Source organism: Amblyomma maculatum, chromosome 11, assembly GCF_055883805.1.
Source record: "Amblyomma maculatum isolate TAMU_Amacu chromosome 11, ASM5588380v1, whole genome shotgun sequence".
Classification (NCBI taxonomy): Eukaryota; Metazoa; Arthropoda; class Arachnida; order Ixodida; family Ixodidae; genus Amblyomma; species Amblyomma maculatum.
In genome coordinates, this window is record NC_139354.1 from 105,662,305 (window position 1) to 105,683,475 (window position 21,171).

General features: G+C 43.7%; 1 protein-coding gene across 1 annotated transcript; it reads left to right on the top strand.

Annotated features, from left to right (window-relative positions):
- Positions 1-1,377: 1,377 nt before the first annotated feature.
- Positions 1,378-2,575, top strand: LOC146174585 (uncharacterized). Its single transcript, XM_084585413.1, has one exon. It carries the CDS (start codon positions 1,378-1,380, stop codon positions 2,302-2,304), a length of 927 nt encoding a protein of 308 aa, XP_084441539.1. The 3' UTR covers positions 2,305-2,575.
- Positions 2,576-21,171: the final 18,596 nt, after the last annotated feature.

Below are 21,171 nucleotides of genomic sequence, written 5' to 3' on the forward strand. Positions count from 1 at the left end.
CTAGTAAAGCGTGGCATCATCATGTCTGCCTGCCTATCTGCCCTGCAGAAATCCTGTACCCACACCATTTCATCCAGTTTTCAGTGTCAAGTTGATCGCCTTCTTTCTGCTGGCTATCCCCGTCATCTCCTCAGCACCCGCGAAAGCCTGCTTCAAGGCTAAAATCGTCATCTGAAAAAGAAAAAGGATGCTCGGAATCCAAGCCTCCATTTCTCATGCCGTATTTTCATTGCCTTTCCCATAACTCAAGAAGGTAGCGGAAAGGTACGGGATTTGCGGTTTTTTTTGGCGCCCTGAAAACTGAAAAAAGTGCGCCCTCTACTGACTGGTACGAGAAAGGAATTAACCACTTGCAAGAACCACCGGAGCAAGTTCACAAAATGTGTTTCCGCAGTTATTTATGAAATTCCTCTGTCATGCGGTCGTTCCTACATAGGCCCGACTGGCCGTTGTTTTAATGAGCGCGCCTTAGAACGTAGGCGATCCATCAGCAGCGGCACTGGCAGCAATCTGCCCTTGCATTCTAAGAGCTGCGACACCAAAAATTGTTCTCCTTTCCTGAAAAAAAAACAGAAACAAAGTTCCTTTCTAAGGCTAAAACAAAAACCGAAAGAGAAGTTATCCAGGCTTTTTTTCATGTCAAAAATGGGCGATAAGTGCGTTAGCGCGCCTTCTTTATCTCTTTCAAGGCAAGAGATTAACTTCTTAGATGGTCACATCCGAGCTTTCCATGGGTGGTAACCACACGTGGTCTTGTTGACACTGTCATTGCCGTGCGCACGTTGCTTTTTCTTGTCTCTTCGTTTTTTTTGTGATAACCTTTATAAGCATTCTGCTTTCGCTAAAAGTTGGAAGTCTGCGCTTTCTTTGTGAGTGTGTATTCGTGCCTTCTTGTCCCGTTGCCTTCGCATAGTCCTGTTTTGTTATAACCATGAACTGACTAGCCCAACATCACATCTTACCTACTATGGGATCTGAAGAGTTAAGCTTTTTGGGTCTCCTATGCCGTTCAGTACTATTCTCCATGGCTGAGGGCTTACTGGCTGCTGCGCGCGGTCAAAATCGCGGCCGCCATGAGTTGATGTCCATAGTGATTTTACACAGAAGCGAAATGATTCGGCAATAAAAAGGGTGAATTGTTTTTTAATTCAACTTTATAATATGTTTTAATTTAAAACCTGTTGTGACGCATGAACACGTGCTTATCTACCGAGATACCGGCTAAGCCACTGTTAACAACAGTAGCTGCGGTGACGTGGCTAGCCAACGGCTATAAATACTACTAACCTTTAATAAAGCTTGTTCGTTCTTCGCCAACCACTTCTCGATTCACTTCAGTGGCGACGAGGCTGCCCACAGCCGGGTACTGTCTGCTCCATGGCGGCCCACGCCGGACCGCCGGGTTTCGACGAAACGGAAGACAGTTGGGAAGCCTATCAGGTGCGTCTGGAATCTTATTTTGAAGCTTACGGAATTGATGACTCGAAGAAACGACGGGCTCTTCTAACGGCAGCTTTAAGTACAGCAACAGTCGGCATAATAACGGGACGTTGCGCGCCGGTCAAGATTCAAGAGCTAGCCTACGAGCAGCTGGTTCTGCTGCTGACTGAGCATTTCGCGCCGCAAGGCAATCAAATTGCGGAGTCGTACAAGTTCTTCACAAGACGCCAGCGTCCGGACGAAACAATGAAGGACTTTATTGCCGAAATTCGGAAGCAAGCCTGTAGGTGCAACTTTGGCGATGCAAGGGACAGGATGTTACGAGACAGACTTGTTTGCGGTCTGCGTGGCACCGGCGTTCAGCGGAAACTCTTGTCAAAAGCTTCGCTAACGCTGAAAGAAGCCGAGGATATAGCGTTAGCGGCAGAGATGGCAGCCCTTAACGTGGACCACATGGATAAGACAAAGGATCATGGCAATATTAATGCCGTGAGGAGCAAGCAGCAGGGCCAACCGTATTGCCACCAAACTCGTACGCACACGGCATCTAAACCAAGCCCAGGTGACGCTTGCCCGTGTTGCGGTAGCACTGAGCACAAGGCAGGGAAGTGCAAGTTTCGCCGGGCGGAGTGTTTTCGCTGCCGACGGAAAGGGCACCTAGCTAAAATGTGCGCGTTGAAACAACCAGGAGTGGCACTTTGTGAAGAGCATTCCTCGTCAAGTGACGGCAACGAGCTTTGTCTACTTAGTTTGTACACTGCGTCTGTTAACTTGACCACGCCCATTATTCGCACATTCCGTTGGAGCGGGATTCCGATCAAGATGCAAGTAGACACAGGCTCGCCGGTCTCCATCATTACGTAGAAAACCTTACGTTCATTACGTTCAAAACCAAGTTAAATATTTTGCGACAGCTTGCTTTGAGACGCTTGGAGGATTTGGACCAAATGTAAGTTTGTCAAGACGTAAAGATCGACACTAAGGTCCCTGAAATATATCGACACCATGTACGACCTCTTTTCTTTGTTGTTTTTAATCTTTGCATCGTGTGCCCGTGTCGGGTCCGTTGTTCAGGATGATTACGCATTCATGTGTGCGGTACGAGGGATTCATGCTGGGAAATCCGCCATGATGATTGTCGCTCGCAGCAGACGACGACGTGTTGCGGTGAATTGACAGAATGGCTGCCATTTTCGACAATCCACATAGTAAACATGCTGTTACCCGTTCGCTGCCCTAACATGCGTGCAAAATGTCGGCGGAGCCCTCCGGAACGTACGCATCAACACTGTGCAAGAGATCGGGCGTGCTATCAAGAAAAATCGAAGCAGTGCGGAGTGGACCCATTCACGCTGCGCGCGGACGACTGCACTATGCATATGGACCTGTGACCGCACGTCGACATTGCCGACATTCACGAATTGTTAGCCCTGAGAACTGGTTTCGTTACTCGACAGCAGCTTAAGGCCAAGAAACCTATGGAAGGACACAACTTCCTTGCAAGTGGATGGGTACGCGAGCCAAGTGTGAAAACTGTCAGAGCTGACACCGTGATCCTCAAAACACAGGTACGGACATAAGTTTTTTTTTTCGCTAGACACTAATCCGTTTGACGTGATTTTTACTTACGTGAACCACTCGCAGAGCCTGAACATTCTTATAGCACACTTTACCTTCATGGCCACCAACGGCGAGGCGTGCTCGCATGTTGCTATTACCCTTCTATTTTATGTCGAATGTGGTGTGCGTGCACACCAAGAATGGTTGTGCACAGACGGCTCTAACACCTGGCTGCCGGTCTCGGTTAAAAAACTTGATGTGCGGCCGGTATCAGAGATGGACTAGTCGTCGGCGACGATGAAAAACGTCGCCTTGACGCAAAACCTGAGAGCGCATATGTTCTACGCCGAAACCGGGCGACCAAAAGCGCCGCTTCCGACAGCCGCAGAATGGCAAGAATTTTTTGACTCTGTAATCGAAACAGGGCATCTACCGGCTGTGGCCAGCACGAATCCACGATACAGTGACCTGTATGTGCCGGCAGTCCCAAGCTGCAAGGGCGCTGATCTGCGTCTGCTCTACGACAGTACAACAGTCGTTCTAAATTATGATCAACTTTTGGCCCACTGCAGCAAGATTTATGCCTCATTTGACATAAATGACAAAGCAGTACACAGCATAGAAAAGACAAGAAAGCAAAGCCTCAGCACCAAGTGGTATGCGTACAGAGCAGGCTGCATTGCGGTGTCAACTCTATGATGTTTGCCACACACAGATTGACAAACCATCCCTCAGCCTTGTGAAGCGACTTTGCTATGAGAATCTGGTTTCGTCCCCAGCTGTCCGTTAAGAGAGAATGAGCCAAATGCTCTGACCAAATACAAACTACTCTTCAGTGCGACTCATGATGATGCCAGTTTAAAGATGATGGGCTCCTGGTTTCCACTACATTTATTTCTCGGTGCAACACCTGACATGTTTACCGAGTGCCGATGCTGTGGCAAGGGGCTCGTAGAGGTGAAATGCCCGTGGACAGTTCGGAATGGAAAGTTGTATGACCTTTTAGAAGTCAAGAGCTTTCTTGTGGAAAGAGATGGATCACTTGAGCTCAGTAGAAGCCACCGCTACTACTTACAAACACAGACCCAGCTTTATGTGTGGCAGCGTGAGTGATTTTGTTTAGTGGACAAATGAGGAAGCTAATATTGAGAGGGTAAAACGAGACCACACCTTTCTGGCACAGTTCCTTGCAGCCGCAGAAACCTTTTTCCGTCAAGTCCTGCTGCCAGAGCTTGTTGGACACTGGTTCACAAAGGGGCCAGAAAATCAACCTCCAGATACAAATCAACTTCAAGCATTAGCTGTCAGCACACAGTGAAATGACACCGGCAAAAGCAGCGACCACACTACTGAAAAGGAAAGATCAACTTTAAACATTAGCTGTCAGCACACAGTGAAATGACACCGGCAAAAGCAGCGACCACACTACTGAAAAGGAAAGATCAACTTTAAACATTAGCTGTCAGCACACAGTGAAATGACACCGGCAAAAGCAGCGACCACACTACTGAAAAGGAAAGATCAACTTTAAACATTAGCTGTCAGCACACAGTGAAATGACACCGGCAAAAGCAGCGACCACACTACTGAAAAGGAAAGCAATATTATTTTGCTCATGCAAGGGACCAGAAAAAGGAAAAATGATTGCTTGTGATGGGGTCAGCTGTCCGATAGGGTGGTATCACTTCAAGTGTGTAGGCTTGAAAAAGGCCCCAAATACAAAACAGTGGTTTTGTGTGCTGTGCAAAACGTGATGTTTGATCACTATTGTATGTGGACAAGTGATGCTGACATTGAAAATGAAATTATTTGGTTTTGTTTGTGGATTTTGAGTAGAAGGGCATCGTAGCGGAGGACTCCAGGTAAACTTTGACCACCTGGAGTTCTGTAACGTGCACTGACAGTGCACAACACATGGCCTTTTGCATTTTGCCTCCATAAAAATGTGGCAGTCACAGCTTGGACTCAATCCATGCGTTCAGGAACTGCAACCGGGAAGTGAAAGTAGAAGTGTAAAATTTAGGACAATTTATCATCATTTGCTGTTTAACCCTTTTTTTGTAGCACTGAACTGCTATCGTTTTAGGGAGGTTGCACAATTGTCGAGTCATCAAAGGGCTGTTTAAATAATGCCACTTGTGTAGCACTGGACTACTGTCCTTACTTGTGAGGCTGCCTTTGTATTGCTATTAAACTAAAAAATGGAAAAAAATTATTTCAAGTAATATACAGGAAATGGGCCTCGGGCGAAAAGCTACAACGATAGCTTGAGAGATGCCCGAGGCCCAGTAATGGCAGAGCAAAAGGACGTCTGACATTAAGGTGAAGATATACATATATAACATGAAAATTATGAAGCACAAAAAGAACACATATATACAAATGAAACAGCTAGTTAAAAACCAGCACAGTAAATTAACGGCCCACAATAATGTAACAGTATGCACGAAACATGGCAAAACGCAATGAAAATGAAGTGACTATTCTTGTAATAATGTTTAAGGCAAGGAAGGGAAAGTACAGAGAAACAGTGCGGAATTGATAAAATATATCTTAAAGTCCTTAATTGAGGCGGTAAAGATGTTTGGGTTGTGTATGCTATAATGATTTAATATGCATGGTAAAGTAAAACGAAGGCTCTGGTTACCGTATAACGTACTCGTTCGAGGAACGTCCCATATTTGTTTACTTCTGGTGTGAAAGGGTTTTTCGTAAGGCTTCGGTCCAGATATTTTCTTCAAGAAGTCAGTTAAGCATTGAGGTGACAATTTAAGGCAGTCAAGTAGACGATACTCAAACATGGTATGCACACGATGAATCCTATATGTCGGAAATAACGTTTCTGTGTGGGCAGTGTAGCATGCACCAGCGATCACTCTAATTGCCTTCTTTTGGAGACCGAGTATGATGTTTAGATTTGTTTTAGATGTTGTACCCAAACGAGATGACAGTAGTTTGTGTGATTGAATTATAGTGTGATAAATAAGGAGCTTAACCCGCTTGCACGAACGTGAGGGTATAAGTCCAGTCTTAAGACCGAGTCTAGTCTTATCCGAATCTAAAATAAGACTGGGCTTCCCGGCGGCCGCCGGGCGCTAGCACGAACCGATAAGACTGAACTACAGTCCAGACTAATTGAAGACTGTAGGTACTTTTTGTCCCTAGGCGAGGATTTCAGCCACCGGCAGGGAATGAGACGGGGAGCTGGCGGAAGTCGGCCGCGAACGCGGCCGGCGTTCGCGCTGACCAATAGCTGATCACAGTTCCATGTAAACATCCGGCTACTTTTGCTTGCGCGCGCTTTTTGAAAGTTGGAAACTGAACATTTTGATAGCGCTGCTTGTCTGATCGTGTATAACATTTATAAAACAGTGCGGGACACTGCCTATGAGGTTTCGCTCAGTTGCTCAGCAGTAGCGTCGCTAGGGTCACCCGGTGCGGAGGCGCGGCACGGCGCGGCACGGCGCCTAGTCGGCATGTGGTGTTCAGACCACTTGCCAGTCCATTGTGCAACAGGCATCCCGTGTCTTTCGGCGTTTTCAAAGCGCGAGGCATGCGTGACTGGACCGAAGAGTGAGAGAGGCACAAGAGATAAATGAAAAAGACAAAAGATTGCCGCAGAGTCATCGCTTGGTAAAGGTGAGTGAACTGCATATACACAGAGGCGATGCGGCGGCGCGGCCGCTGACGGGTGTCGTCTAACACGCTCCCGCGCGGGTGTTAGCGATGGGTATCGGGTTAATGCTGGGTACACGCACGTACACAGGCCCGGTCCAAGTCAAAATTTGTGGAGTCTGGTCTAAGTTAAGGCACGCGCTTTCAACCACTCACAACAGAATAATTCGTTCTACGAGAAGATCGCACTGACCAGTCAGTGGCACCGATGAGCGCTTTTTCGCGTCTTTCCACGATAATTCATTTCGCCCCCGCCCCTTCCTCCTTCTTACTGCCAAACTGCACCCCTCTGAGCGCTGCACCCCCCCCCCCTCGCGACGCCACTGCAGTTGTCAGTACAGCAGCACGAGTGAATATGACCTCTCAACCGCCGGCCAAGCGACTCAAGAGCCAAGACTGGAGTGAGGACGAGAAGTTTGACTTAGTGCAGCTTATCAGTGAAAAATCGGTTGTTTTATTCTCTAAATTTAATTGGGCCATTACGAGAAAAAAAACGCGAGCAAGCTTGGGCAGAGATTACTCGGAAATTCAATTCGCACCACACCACGAAGAGGGACACAAAGGAGCTGAAAAAACAGTGGCAGAACCTCAAGCAGCAGCTGAAGGTGGCCATTCAGCGTCTACGCCAGCACGAGCGACAAACCGGTAAGTGGTTTTACTTCTCCTTGCAGTAAATGTTCCGCTGCGTTATACATCGCAGCGTGCCCCTTTTTGTACAACTCAAATTGTTTATGCTCTCAGGCAACACTTGCGTTTTATAAAAAAAAACGCATTTGCACTGCATTCAGAACTAAATATGTGCTGTTAAATAGTTTAATTTCGATGGTTGCCGTAACGGTCATGCTGTTTGGAACTCACTGGTTCATCGTCGCTCGCTGATCTAATTTGAGCAGTTTTGCACAACGCGACTGCACCCTGCTGAAATGTGGCCTCCTTGATTCTGTCAAGTGCATTGCATGTGAACCCTATCTACTACGAGCGTGAAAAGCGCTGCACGTACAGTCTGAGTCACCCTTGTGTAGAGCGTTCTGGCAGTGCTCATCCCGCCATAGAGACTAAAATTAGAAAGCAGCGCATGTTTTCTGCACAAAGTGCGTGCGCTCACATTCTTCGCAGGTCTGTGTGAATCTAATTCCGCACCCCCCCCCCCCCCCCCAAGCGCTGCTTCTAAAAAATAGAAACTGTGATGAGCCGAGTTTTATGCAGGGAAGTGCGCCCATCGAGCGCTGTACACAAGAGTGACGCAGACTGTACGATGATGGACAACAGCGCGACGATGGAAGGAAAATCCACATCCGTCCAGTTTCATTTTGTTGCGTGTATTTCGACAACTGCAAAATATTTGCGTCCTGTGCATTTTTCTTGTTCGTGTTTTCAACACGATCAGTAGGAAGAGAAAACAGAAATTTGGCGATTTGATGGCTTTCAAAACTTCCCATTTATTGAACTTAGTCAAAATAAGCAAAAAGTCATTTCTGCAACACAGCAAACAACAAAATCAAGACAATAATCCAAGGGCTGCCATTCTAGCTAGAATTGCAGAAAAAAAAAGTTACACAATAAATACCGCTTCATAGCATACAAAAACATTACAAAATCAGAAAGAAAAAATATACAGGCTTATTCTATAAACCAATTATGTTTACTTTTCTTTTCCACAAAAAAGGACTGCTGTGTTCCCAGTGTAACAAAGGCATTTTCCCGCACTACTCAATGAACATGAACCTCGATGATTTAGTATTTGTTCTATTTGTGTCACCACCGAAATTTGTAATTAGTTACTGCTACTTCATACACACTAAAATCATCTACAGCAGACGCAGAAGAAAACACAATCCAGCAGCAATAGTCGAAACACATTTTAAAGGAGCGAACAGTCACGAGTCCAAGGCAAACGTTGGGGATTTTTTTTGGTATTAGCAAGAATTAGTCGTACGGTGATTATCAGGATAAAGAATGTTGTTGGTGGATTTGTATATATATATATATATATATATTTATATATACACAAATGAAAGAAGTGACATAGGAAAGTGGCATGCACAACCCTCGGCTGAAGAGTGTAGGGAAGGAACTTTGATTCCGTGGACGGAATAAAAAATTCTAGGGATAAAAAAATCAATCAATCCACAAGATGGCATGTGCTGCACAGGAGTGTCCAGTACAGAACTTTTGTTGCTGGCAATGACAGCTGAACGTGTTATTTCATTGTGATGTATATCTTGTAGTTCTAGGAATTCTAAAGCAATGCTAGATGAATTCTAATTGATTTTTTTAATGTGTGCAGGTGCTGGACGCAACGACCACGAGCTTCCTGCCCTGCTGGAGGCTGTTAGGGATGTCGTTGGCGCCGATAGAGGGCATACCTGATGCGGTGAATCTAGACGAGTAAATATGGCGATTCTGTGAGTGCAGTGCACTGCGGTCATTATGGCGTCAAGTTTGCCACTAGAGCGAAGAGTTGTGTGGGAAACGTGTGGCATAGGAATTTTGAAGGTGATGTTTGGTAAAGACACACTAAAATGACTCAAAAGAATCATGTAAAGCAAGAATGCATGTGCACACATGTGACATTCTCGCGAGTGGTTGACTAATTCTACAGGATCACTAATGGTCAAATCATTAACACAGGCTCGGTGAAGATGGCTACAATGAATCTTTGCCAGGCATTGCTGATGAGCCAGAAGAAGATGGGCAGAATGACAGCAGTACAACAGAGTTATATGCTGACTTCCAGCCACCAGCAGATGCCATTGAAGAAAGTTTTTTTTTACTCATTCGGTTCACCAAACGGACAAGGAAGCCCTACAAGCTCTGTAGATATAAATGAAGTGGATTTGCACAATTCGAATGATGAGAGTGCCATGGAAAGAACAAAAGTGGTGCGACCAGCAATGGTTGCCACCACATCACAGCCATCACAGCCATCAGCAGCAGCAGCAGCAGCGGCAGCGGCGGCGAGCTAAAGAAACTTGAGTTGGAGCTCAAAGAAAGGAAAAGCACAATTTACTCTACTCTTGTTCAGTGCTCCTTCATACTGTGTAAATCATCTTCTTCCGTTCTACCTGAATCCTCACATTCTCCTCAAATTTCAGTCCTATCTGCACTTATAATTACCCTTCATTTTATTATATATATATTTTTTTTACTCAGCATAACTTATAAGCTTTTCTTTATAAGCTTATAAGCTTTTCTTTTTGCTGGTGTTACCTTTTGAATTTTAGTAATGTCTCTGTACACAAGTGAAATAAGTTGTCTTGCTTTGCACTGTAATTGTTTGCTTACAGTTATATCAAAATAATTGCTCAGTAAGCAGAAGTATTTGTACACTCCAGGGCAAGATGTGACTGATAATACAGGGGATTCACCATCGCGTCAGCACTGCGAGCACGACGCGACGCGGCGAGTGCGTCGTCAGATCGTCTGCTAGCACATGTGTCGTCTTCTGCGAGCGACATCATGGCAGATTTCCCAGCATGCATCGCTTTATGCAAGCTTTCAACCGACGGGGCCAACCGATTTTATCGACGGTGCTCAGTACTACATGAGGTGGTCAAACTGAAAGAACTACGATGATGACTTCTACAAAAGCCAGAATTTCGCTCTTGGGAGGTAATTCGACATTTTCACGCCTCCAGTAGATATTTAGGCAGCCGCTGCACACCCTACTACCCCGCCACGGTGGCGTAGTGATTAAGGCGCTCGACTGCTGTACCCAAGGCTGCGGGATCGAATACCGGTCGCAGCGGCCGCTTTTCGATGGAGGCTAAAAGCAATGCGCCCGCGTAGTGAGCAATGTCAATGCATGTTAAAGAACCTTAGCTGGCAGAAATTTCCGCAGCCCTCCACTGCGGCATCTCTCAAAGCCCGATTCGTTTTTTTTTCTCGCCAACTCCTGTTGCTGCGGCATTTCTTTACCAATTGTTTGTGGACTGCAACTACGTTTTTGTTCTTACAGTATATCGGGGCGACGTCGAAGCGAAGATGGCCAAGAACAGAATATGAATAAAAAAAGTATGGCTTTCAAAATCATCTGAGGATGGAGTTTTCCCTGTAGAGAATGTCTGAAAGCAAGAAAAGGTAAAAAGGTGTCAAGTATTTATGGCTAAGAAGTATGAAGTTTCTTGTGCATATTTAAAGTACTTATACCAAGTTTTACATTTGTTTATTCTTTTTTACCAAAGTAGAAGCTATTGAAAGAAAAACAGGACACCTCCACCAAGTCCGACCTGTTGAAGCTGCTGGAAACAAAGAAAAAAATTAAAGAAGAACGCCGATCAAGGCCGAAAACGACCGAGACTTCCCCAGAATTCGTTTCAGACGAGTCCAAGGGAAGATCCTCCAGGGATGAGCTTGTAATTAAGCTTACAGAGGCAGTTAGCTGCAAAGGATGAGGAGCTGATTAAGCTTAAGAACCTGAATATGCGGCTTCAGGAAGAATTGTTGAAGAAAATGGAAAGTGAGAACAATTACAATAATCACTGTTTTGCTTTCGGCGATTTACAATGTAGAATGCCTATCTTTATTCATTTATTGAAGGGCAAAGATACAGTGCATGTCACACAGTTGAGCTGACATATACCTTGCTTTAATTGTTCTTCAGCATATACTTATCCTTTTTCTGCTATTGCTTGGTTGTCAAGGAAGCACTGTTATGATTTTAGAGGTCACTGATGTTTTTGCTATATTTGGAATGTACATTTCTGATTCTTTTAGACAGAGACAAGTCGAACCATGGATTACAAGTGCCATTTGCCTCAAGGCAGCCCATGGCTGATGGTAAGGGGTATAGGAACAAATATTTTGGGCTTATATACAGCATGTTCCTGATGTTTTGCTATATTTTGAATGTACATTTCTGATTGTTTTAGACAAAGACGACAAGTCGAACCATGGATTACAAGTGCCATTTGCCTCAAGGCTGCCCATGGCTGATGGTAAGAGGTATAGGAACAAATATTTTTGGGCTTATATACAGCATGTTCCTGATGTTTTGCTATATTTGGAATATACATTTGATTGTTTTAGACAAGGACCACAAGTCGAACCATGGACTACATGTGCCATTTGCCTCAAGGCAGTCCATAGCTAATAGTAAGGGGCATAGGAAACAAATAAATTTGGGCTTATATACAGCATGTTCTTGGTGCACTTCCTTTGGTGCTGCAACTTTGTCCAAAATTCCAAGGAAGCACTGTTAAAATCTGGAGATTACTGTTTGTCTATATTTGAAATGTAAATTTCTGATTATTTCAGACATGGCAACCACACAGCCAACACATGATGCAGTGGACATACCATTCACCTCAAGGCAGGTCATGTCTAATGGTAAGTAGTATAGTAAATGTTCTAGCTTGCACGCAGCATGTAATTTCTGCTGCACCTTTAAATCCAAAACATGACAATCATTTTATCATGCCAAAAAAGAGGACTATCAGTCGCAGGCATCCATACTATGAAACCAAATTGTTTTAAGTGTAGAGCAATATAGCAGATCATGAAATAACTGTCAGCCACAGCAGAATTCACACCCCCATTGCAGTCGGTAAGTGATACCTCAAAATAATGCCTTAAATTTTTGGCCATGCTCCGAAAACATGCTTACATGTGTATTTATACTACAGATAGCATTACTGTACATTACTGCGCACATCGGTGGTTTTTTACAATTATGCAGTTATAACAAAACTATATATGCTCCCATAAACTCGGTTTTACGAGTGCTAGGTGCTGAATTTTCAGTAAAACTGTCCCCAAACGATCCTCTGTATTTCAACAAAACAAACGGTAAATTCAGGGTCTTACTCCTGAATCAAGAGGTTAGGTGACCAGAGATGACGTAGCATGAAACATTTTTTTCTCTTTTTTTTTCAGCACCCAAAGAACGACCTCTTTATGACAGGCCGCTGCAACAAGAGTGGCTCCCGAGAAAGGCTTCTGGATGTGTCTGAAAAAGGCATGGTAACAATTTGTTTTCTGAACAGTATGATACAGTTGTCTCCATTTAAAAAATATCTTCACGGCTCTCTGTGACTGCTGATTTGAGGATTTTTGTTGATCGTGTATAGTAACTTATTATGTTCCTTCTAGCAAAACAAATGTATGGTCACTCCTTAAAGGTTGTTGTATATTGACTTGTTTTTGTTGAAAGGTTTTTTTTTGCAATGTTTTGTAAACTTTGAAGGTAAACCTGAGACAAGGCATCCTTATCTCCGAAGCTGCCTGGCAGGCCATATCGAAGACCACCAAGAACACAATCTTCGTTAAGGAGCTGGTTGTTGCGCTCTATGGTTTGAAGGAGCGAATGGAGAGATCGGCCAAGGGTAAGATTAGTCTTAATTTTATAGGTGCTGAATAATGAGTGTTTTGCAGCTTTCTGAACTCTTGACCAATATAAGCTGAAGTCATTGAGACAACCTGATATCATTGGGTGTTCAAACCCAGAATTTTAACCTTGGAAGCTATGCTAGTCTTCTATTTTGTTGTCTTTGAAAGCAGTGAAATAATTTCGTTCTCCCCTGATTAGCTAGAATACTGATGACACCCCACAAATAGTGTGTGTGAGAACAGCTATAGATTGTTTGCTGCTGCGAGATATAAAGCTGTATTGAAGTTTTGGTAATTGTTTTCTTTTTTTCACAAAAAAAAGGGTGATTGAACTTGAACTTCAGTGCAGTGACCATGCAGAAGTTTGGTTTTCCTCAGGAAAGATTTGGCTTAGCTGGAGACATGACCAGCATATCTAGTCAATAAGGGATGCTTTGGAAAATAATGAAATGGAAAGTGTGGCATAACTGTTACTTGTTTCAAATAGCATGAGAATTTTTCTAAGAACATTAACTTTTCAGGAGCTTGAGGTATGAGTGTTATCTCTGTTTAGGCTTGTTTTCCAACCTTCCGTTTGCGTAACTATGACAGGCAGCTATTTTCAGTGACAAGATCCCTACAGTGCTGCTGATATTTCTTATGAGGCAGATGTGTGGAAGCGCTGGCATCAGTAAATGAAATGAAACCTGTCACAAAGTCTGAGTAGAGAAATGAACTGCTCAATACACTCTTGCCTTTCAGAATCGCCATGTATGCTTAAACTGATGCTCAGCAATTTTGGCTTTTTACCACTATCTTCTACTGAACTTAAATTTTGTTTTTATTGTTCCAAAGACGGCACTTCCCAAAATTTCGAACCCAGCCAAAAAAGCAGCCGATCTCTCCACGAAAGATGCTTCAGTTTGTGCATTTGTGCGCGTCCTGCCTTTCCTTCGTCCGTGTCTTATTAGCGCAGCTTTTTATTGCATTGATCTCCATGAAAGCTTGCAATGATCCTAGGTAAGTGGCTGATTTCACTGTTGGTCACACATGTTTGTTCTCGTTTGTTTATGGTAAACGTACCGAAAGTGTCAGTCATTTTTTATGCTGGGTGGTGTTAAGGAGGTATGTAAAAATTTTTTAGGTTGCCTATCATACCTGCACACTTCCCAAAATATTTTTCAAAAGTGCACTGTTTCACAATATTTGCAGTTCTAAGAATATACCAATAACAGTTGTATGATTTAAGTGTTGCCTTAGCACTGTCGTCAGCATTTGTTGTAAATCCTGTCCTATATTTGATAGGGTGCATCAAGTGTTCTAGTTTAAATGAGGTCATATATAAATTCCCTTTAAAGGGTACAAACCAAACATTATTATCCGGTTTGTTCATCATCACAGGAGGTCCCTGCACATTAGGCCATTAAAGGATTTCCAGCATCCAGATTTGACAATCCTTAGATTTAGGAATCCTCAGGTGTAGATTATTGCATTCTCAAAATCTAAGCCTGGAAAATGGACATTGACAAATTGTATGCTGCATTGTCGAGAATTATTGCACAACTGAGCTTAGTTTTGCAACCCGTGAATTGTGAAAATTGCATAAGCAAGAAAGTTGAAGGGACCATAAAATCCATTTACAGAGGTCAGACAAGCGATAGGTAGTCCATCACTCGTCGCTCCAGTGCAAGAATTTTTGAGCCAGCTTCATTAACAGCGTTGATGATTGAAAATGATGCTCCTCTCTTTTTTCTACTCATACGCTCAGAAGCACCAAAACAAAATAAAATGCAGTGCAAAATCTGTGCTCTCTCCCATGCAAACCCTACTTAAAAAATTGTACAAGACTGCTGTACGCAATTATTGCTGCGTACACCTACGTGATCACAGGATTACGTGGCAGTACAGCTACGTGACCGTACAATATACGTGAACGTACGCCTATGTGAACGTACAGCCTAGGTGAACGCACAGCCTAGGTGAACGTACACCCAACGTGGCCGTACAATCTACGTGAAGTGTACAAGACATAAATGACATGCATGACTGCGTAACTCCATCACAAAACTAAACGTGTAATGATGCAGAGCTGTATCTTAAGAGCTGCCACTGGCCTGTGGGCCAGATGTTTCACATCCTATTTTCTTCTGCTTCGTGAGTCTGCTCCATGCCAAAGTTTAATCAGTTTATCACCGCCTCTTCTGACCTTCGCCTTTGCAGGTTGAATTGAAAGATGCACTGCCTTTTGTCATGACTTCGACATAGTCAATCAAGTGTGAATTTTAATACATAGCAGGAGTGGAATGTCACGCAATGTATCTCTGGAGGTCCTTTCAGTAGGCGTTACAATTTTTGATTTGCATCAATGTTTTGAAAATATATATCATAGTACTGTTGCATGACAGGCGTGTAAAAGATAGTGGTGTTAAAGCTTAGCTTGAAAGACTGCAAAGCTTCCATGGGATGAATCCTTTTTCTTTACTGCATATCTCTGAGCATAGAAGCTAAGTGCTTGTTCAGTGACTTAGCCGGTCTCCCTCCGGACGTTTGTCGCTTGGGTGATTGCATACGTAATCACCATATGCCCCTGCAAATGAAAAACACAAAATAGAAAGCTAATTTTATTCATGTTACATCGAAGGATAAGAAATTTTCGCATGCAACTAAAAGAAAACTGAAGGGGCATGCATGCCGAAAAATGGGAAGCAAATCAATTTTGCTATTGAACAATCTTGATCGTTCCTCTTTCACATGTAGAGAAATCAAGAGTAGGAAATGGTCATAAAATTATTAAAACTCAGTGAAAGCATTCAAAGCAGCTATGAAAGGTGCAGTGCCCATAATGTTGTTTGTGTATTGTGTTTTATGGCGCATAAGCAACTAAGGCTATCATGCGCCAAGAGCAAGGTTAATGTATGTTTTGGTTGCAAAAGAGGAGATGGATATGTTAAATCTATAGTTTCTTTAAAACGTTTCCTTCTTCTAGGAAACTGAGAACAGAGGCTAGGTTTACAAGTGCTCTTTCTCCTAAAAGCAAGGTGGGATGGAATGGGATGGTATGATTGTAAAATATAGTAAAATGTTTTCTCCGTAGTGCCTCAAGTTTTGAGCATGTAATTAGAATGTGGTTTACAGTGAGTATCTCGTCGCATTCTTCACAGGTCGGTTTGTTGTTTCATTAGCAGAAAGTTATGTGTAAGATGTGTATGTCCAATACGAAGACGGCATACTATCACTTCCATAAAACGTTGTTGATGTGTGCTCGATTTCCCTTCTCCTAGTACAGGCTTTATGAGACGCAACTTATTATTTTCTTGGTTGTTCCATCTGGACTGCCATTTATTCATCTGTTTATGTTTTATTAATTTCAAGAAATCACTATGTGGTATGTTGCTTTCTGAATCAATTTGTTGTGGGCAAGTGCAGCACATTTGTCTGCTCTTTCATTGCCGTCAATGCCTACGTGACTAGGGACCCAACAGAACACTATGTTATGTCCTTGTGTCGTGATCATTTTTACATTATGTATTATGTCACCGATTAGAGGCATAGCAGCATTTCTGCGATTTAAAGCCATCAGTACACTCAACGAATCGGTGTAGATGGCACTGTTCCCAATGCCTTCATTCACTATTTTTTCTACAGCTGTCAGGATAGCATAGGATTCAGCTGTAAAGATTGATGCGCACTGAGGAAGCCTAATTATTTGTTCCGAGTTCTCTTCAACTACGGCACAGCCAACATAAGTAGAAGTTTTCGATCCATCTGTATAAAACTCTGTATAATTACTGTACTTTTCTTTTATTGTGCGAAATTCTTGTATTATATGCTCTTTAGGAGTTTGGCGTTTGTTGAAGTGTGTTAGAGTGAGATCACAGACATTTGGAAGTTTGTACCAAGGGGGTAGGGGGCTGTTTTTTGGTGCAGTGTCGGGCAAGGTGTCCAGAATTTCTAGCTCACTGCAAATGTCTTCGAAACGCATTATCAGTGGCCTCGTTGCTTGTGGTTTATTTGTGAAAATTACTCGTGAGCGGCATGTTGAGACTATTGGATAGCAGAGGTGTTTTTTCTGTGACCTTATTCTAAGGACATAAGCACATGTGAGTGAAGCCCTTCTATCTTTCAGCGGAGGCTCATTCGTCTCTGCATACAGACTATCAACAGGGGATGTTTTGTAAGCGTCACAAGAAAGGCGTAAACCTAAGTTATGTACCGGGTCCAATTTCCTTAGATATGATGGTCTAGCTGACCCGTAGACTATGGACCCGTGGTCCAAGCTAGACCGCACAACAGATCGATATATATGTAAAAGACACACCCTATCAGACCCCCAGTGTTTCCGAGAGAGAACCTTCAGTACGTTTAGAGATTTTATGGCTTTCCTCTTTAGGATGTTTATGTGAGGCAGGAATGTTAGTTTTCTGTCGAACGTCACACCCAAAAATTTATGTTCGCTCTTTACTGGCAACTCAATCCCATTTAGGTGTAGCTTGGGATTGATCTGTATACCTCGTTTCAGCGAGAACATTACTGCTACTGTTTTCTGTGGGGAAAATTTGAACCCATTTTTAAAAGCCCATGAGTCTAGTTTATTTAGTGTTAATTGTACTTGTCTTTCACAAATTGATATATTTGACGATGTGCAGGCTATTGGAAGGTCGTCGACATGCAGCGAGAACATAATGGATTTTGGGATTACCTTGCTAATAGAATTCATTTTTACAATAAACAAAGTTGTACTTAAAATGCACCCCTGAGGTACCCCATTCTCTTGAATAAAGTTCCTCGAGAAGGTGCTACTGAGACGTACTTGAAATGAACGACCTGATAGAAAGTCCTTCAGAACATTTAGCATCCGGCCTCGGATGCCCAAATCTGCTATATCGCGTAGGATCCCGAACCTCCAAGTCGTGTCGTATGCCTTTTCCATGTCAAAGAAAACGGCCAGGCAATTTTGTTTATGTATGAACGCTTCCCTGACAGTATTTTCAAGACGCACTAAGTGGTCGGTCGTTGCGCACCCTTTTTTAAAACCACACTGATGAACATTAAGAAGTTTATGAGATTCTAAGATGAAAGTTAGTCGCATGTTTAAAACACTTTCAAAACATTTTGCTAAACAGCTGGTCAGAGCTATGGGTCTGTAACTGCCCGCTGAGGTCGGCGGCTTCCCTGGTTTCAGAAACGGAACAATAACGGCTTGTTTCCAAGCCTCTGGGAGTTTACCCAGAGTCCAAATTTTGTTAAAGAATTTCACAAGTGCCTCTACAGAGGATTCGGATATATGAGCCAGCATTTCGTAATGAATTTCGTCAGGGCCAGGCGCAGTCTGTTTTCCAGCAGCAAGGACGTTCTTTACTTCTTGGAGTGTAATAAAACTATTATATGATTCATTTCTGCCACCACTTGTTGGGAGTTTTTGTTTCTCAGCTATGTTTTTGTATTTTAAGGATGTTTCTGTGTAGTGTGACGAACTTGAAACGTGTGTGAAATGTTCGCCTAGTATATTGGCCTGTTCTTCTATGCTAGTCTGAACACCAGGGGCTGTGAGGATGGGAATTGTAAACGGGGAAAAGTTTCCACTGAGTTTACGAACTTGTTCCCACATTTTCTTAGACGTCATTGAGCTATTTATTGGCGTGACATACTTCTGCCAGGATTCTTTTTCAGAGTTGCGACGGATGTATCGAGCTTTAGCTTTAGCCTTTTTAAAAGCTGTAAGATTTTCGTGTGTAGGGTACCTTCGGAAAACACCCCATGCTTTATTTTGTCGCTTTTTGGCCTCCTTACATTCCCGAGACCACTACGTCTTGTGTTTTTGTCGCACCACACCTAATGACTGTGGAATGGCGAGGTGAGCGACAGTGATAATGCAAGTCGTGAACAACTCATTTAGTCTGTCGACACTAAGGGCATCTGAGAAAACTGCTCCTAGATTCGCCTCTACTTTAGAAAGCTCCCAATCTGCTAAGTGAAGTTTCCACCGTTTCGGTTTGGTCGGCATGACTGATGGTGAGGATGATAAGCTGATTATTGCTGGCAGGTGGTCGCTACTATACGGGTTGTTCAGAACATCCCATTTAAAATCATTAAAAAGGGAAGGTGAACTAAAAGCCAAATCTAAAAAACTCATTTTTCCTGACCTTGGTGAACAGTACATGGGCTTACAGGAGTTCAATAAGCAAATGTCTGAACTAAGAATAAAATCCTCGATAAGCTGTCCACGTGTATCACTTTTTTCACTTCCCCACAAAGGAGAGTGTGCATTAAAATCTCCTACTACTAGGTAGGGCTCTGGTAGTTGGCAAAAAAGGTTTTCTAGATCATGGAGTGTTATTTTAAGATTTGGTTCAAGATAGACAGAACACACAATAAGAGTTTTAAAGGCAATTATTGTGGCTGCTACTGCTTCTAAGGGAGTGTTTAATTTCAGTTCTTGAGCTGGAACTCCACTTTGCAATATGATGGCCGCACCACCCGAATGCTGTCGATCTCGGCGGAAGACTTGATATTTTTTCAGTATATTCGAGTGCGTGCAACCTAAATTTGTTTCCTGTACGCACAGTGCAACTGGCGAGACAGGATCTAGAATGTCTTTTATGTCATTAATATTCTTTAGAAGTCCTCTACAGTTCCACTGTACCAGGAATGCCATCTTAATTTGTTGAAAGCTTGGAAATTAAGTTAGGTTTTTTCCAGGGCCCGTGATTCGGGCCTTGTCTGTTTTGGTTCGTTCCAAGGAGCTCCGCCGTCTCTGTGACGAAGACGGCAAAGAGCTGTCCTGGCCTATGTCCATTACCTCGTCTGAGGTGCTGGATGAACGTGCCAGAAGCACGTGTTCCTTCTTTTTAGACCTTGCCTCGTGGGCGGAGGTCTTGTGGCCCGCCGACCCTGAGGGACGCGTAGCCTGTTTTGGGGGTGGTGCTGCTTCCACCGGGGCAGGGGATGGCACTACCTCAGCCTCGTTTGAGGTCTGGGTAGGTGCCGAAAGCCATTGTGGTGCCCCGCCCTGTCGCACCACATCGGCGAGATTTGGTTTCGCTCTGAACTGAAATGTGTTCTTGGTTTTGTTGTACTGGGTACGTGCCTCTTTGTATGTGATGTTCTTTGTTGTTTTTAGTGTTATGATCTGCTTTTCTTCTTTCCATTTTTGGCAGGATCGAGAGTATGCGGGGTGATCCCCCTCACAGTTTGCACAGCGTGGGTCTGCGGTGCAGTTATCAGAGTTGTGGTCGTCCGCAGCACATTTTGCACAAGTTCTGCGGCCACGGCAACTTTGCGAACCATGGCCGTATTTCTGGCAGTTGAAGCATCTCCTCGGAATTGGAATGTACGGTCGGACGTTTATTTTGATGTATCCGACTTCAATCGACTCTGGGAGGGTGCAGCTATTGAAAGTCAGAACCAGATGTTTTGTAGGGATCTCCTTGTTATCCTTTCGGATTTTTATTCTGTGAACCGCAATGACGTTTTGGTCTGCTAGTCCTTCTGCCATTTCATCTTCAGTGAGAGCAATGAAGTCTATCTCAGATATTACTCCTTTTACAATGTTTAAGGATCGGTGGGGGGGGGGGGGGTGATGACGACGGGGATGTCCCCAAGCGACACAATGTTTTTCAGGTTGGAGGACTGACACTTGGTTTGTACTTCTAACAAGAGGTCACCATTTGCAAGTTTTGATACTTTGTATCCAGGGCCGAGGTCTTTAGTGAGACACTTTGACACTATGAAAGGGGAGATTTTTCGAGCGGGTTTTTCTAGCTCCTCGCTGTGTATGACATGAAACTTTGGGAAAGTCTCTTTTGTTTTCACAAAGAAATGGCTTGTAGCATCGGTCCGCCCTCGTTTGTTTGGAGGGCGATCATTTGTTTGGGAGAAAGAATCCATGAAAGGGTTTGTGTTTTCGGTAATTGTGCCTGCCACCCACCATGGAGCCCAACGAGGGGACGGGACAGGAACTTGCAAGAAGTCCTGCCCACGCCAGCAGTACACCGCTACTATAACCAAATATGGGCAACTCAGGGTAACTACTCCACACAAAGTTAACCCTCGCCGCCAAGAAAAAAGAGAAACAAGAAATGAGGAGACAGGACAGTGCTGAGAAAAGAGATAGGAAAGTGAAAGATGAAGTGGAGGACAGGAAAAGGCGACTGCCGATTTCCCCCGGGTGGGTCAGCCCGAGGGTACCGT

What these genes read in the sequence shown, in the direction of transcription:
- LOC146174585 (XM_084585413.1), top strand. Translation starts at nt 1,378, where the DNA reads ATGGCGGCCCACGCCGGACCGCCGGGTTTCGACGAAACGGAAGACAGT.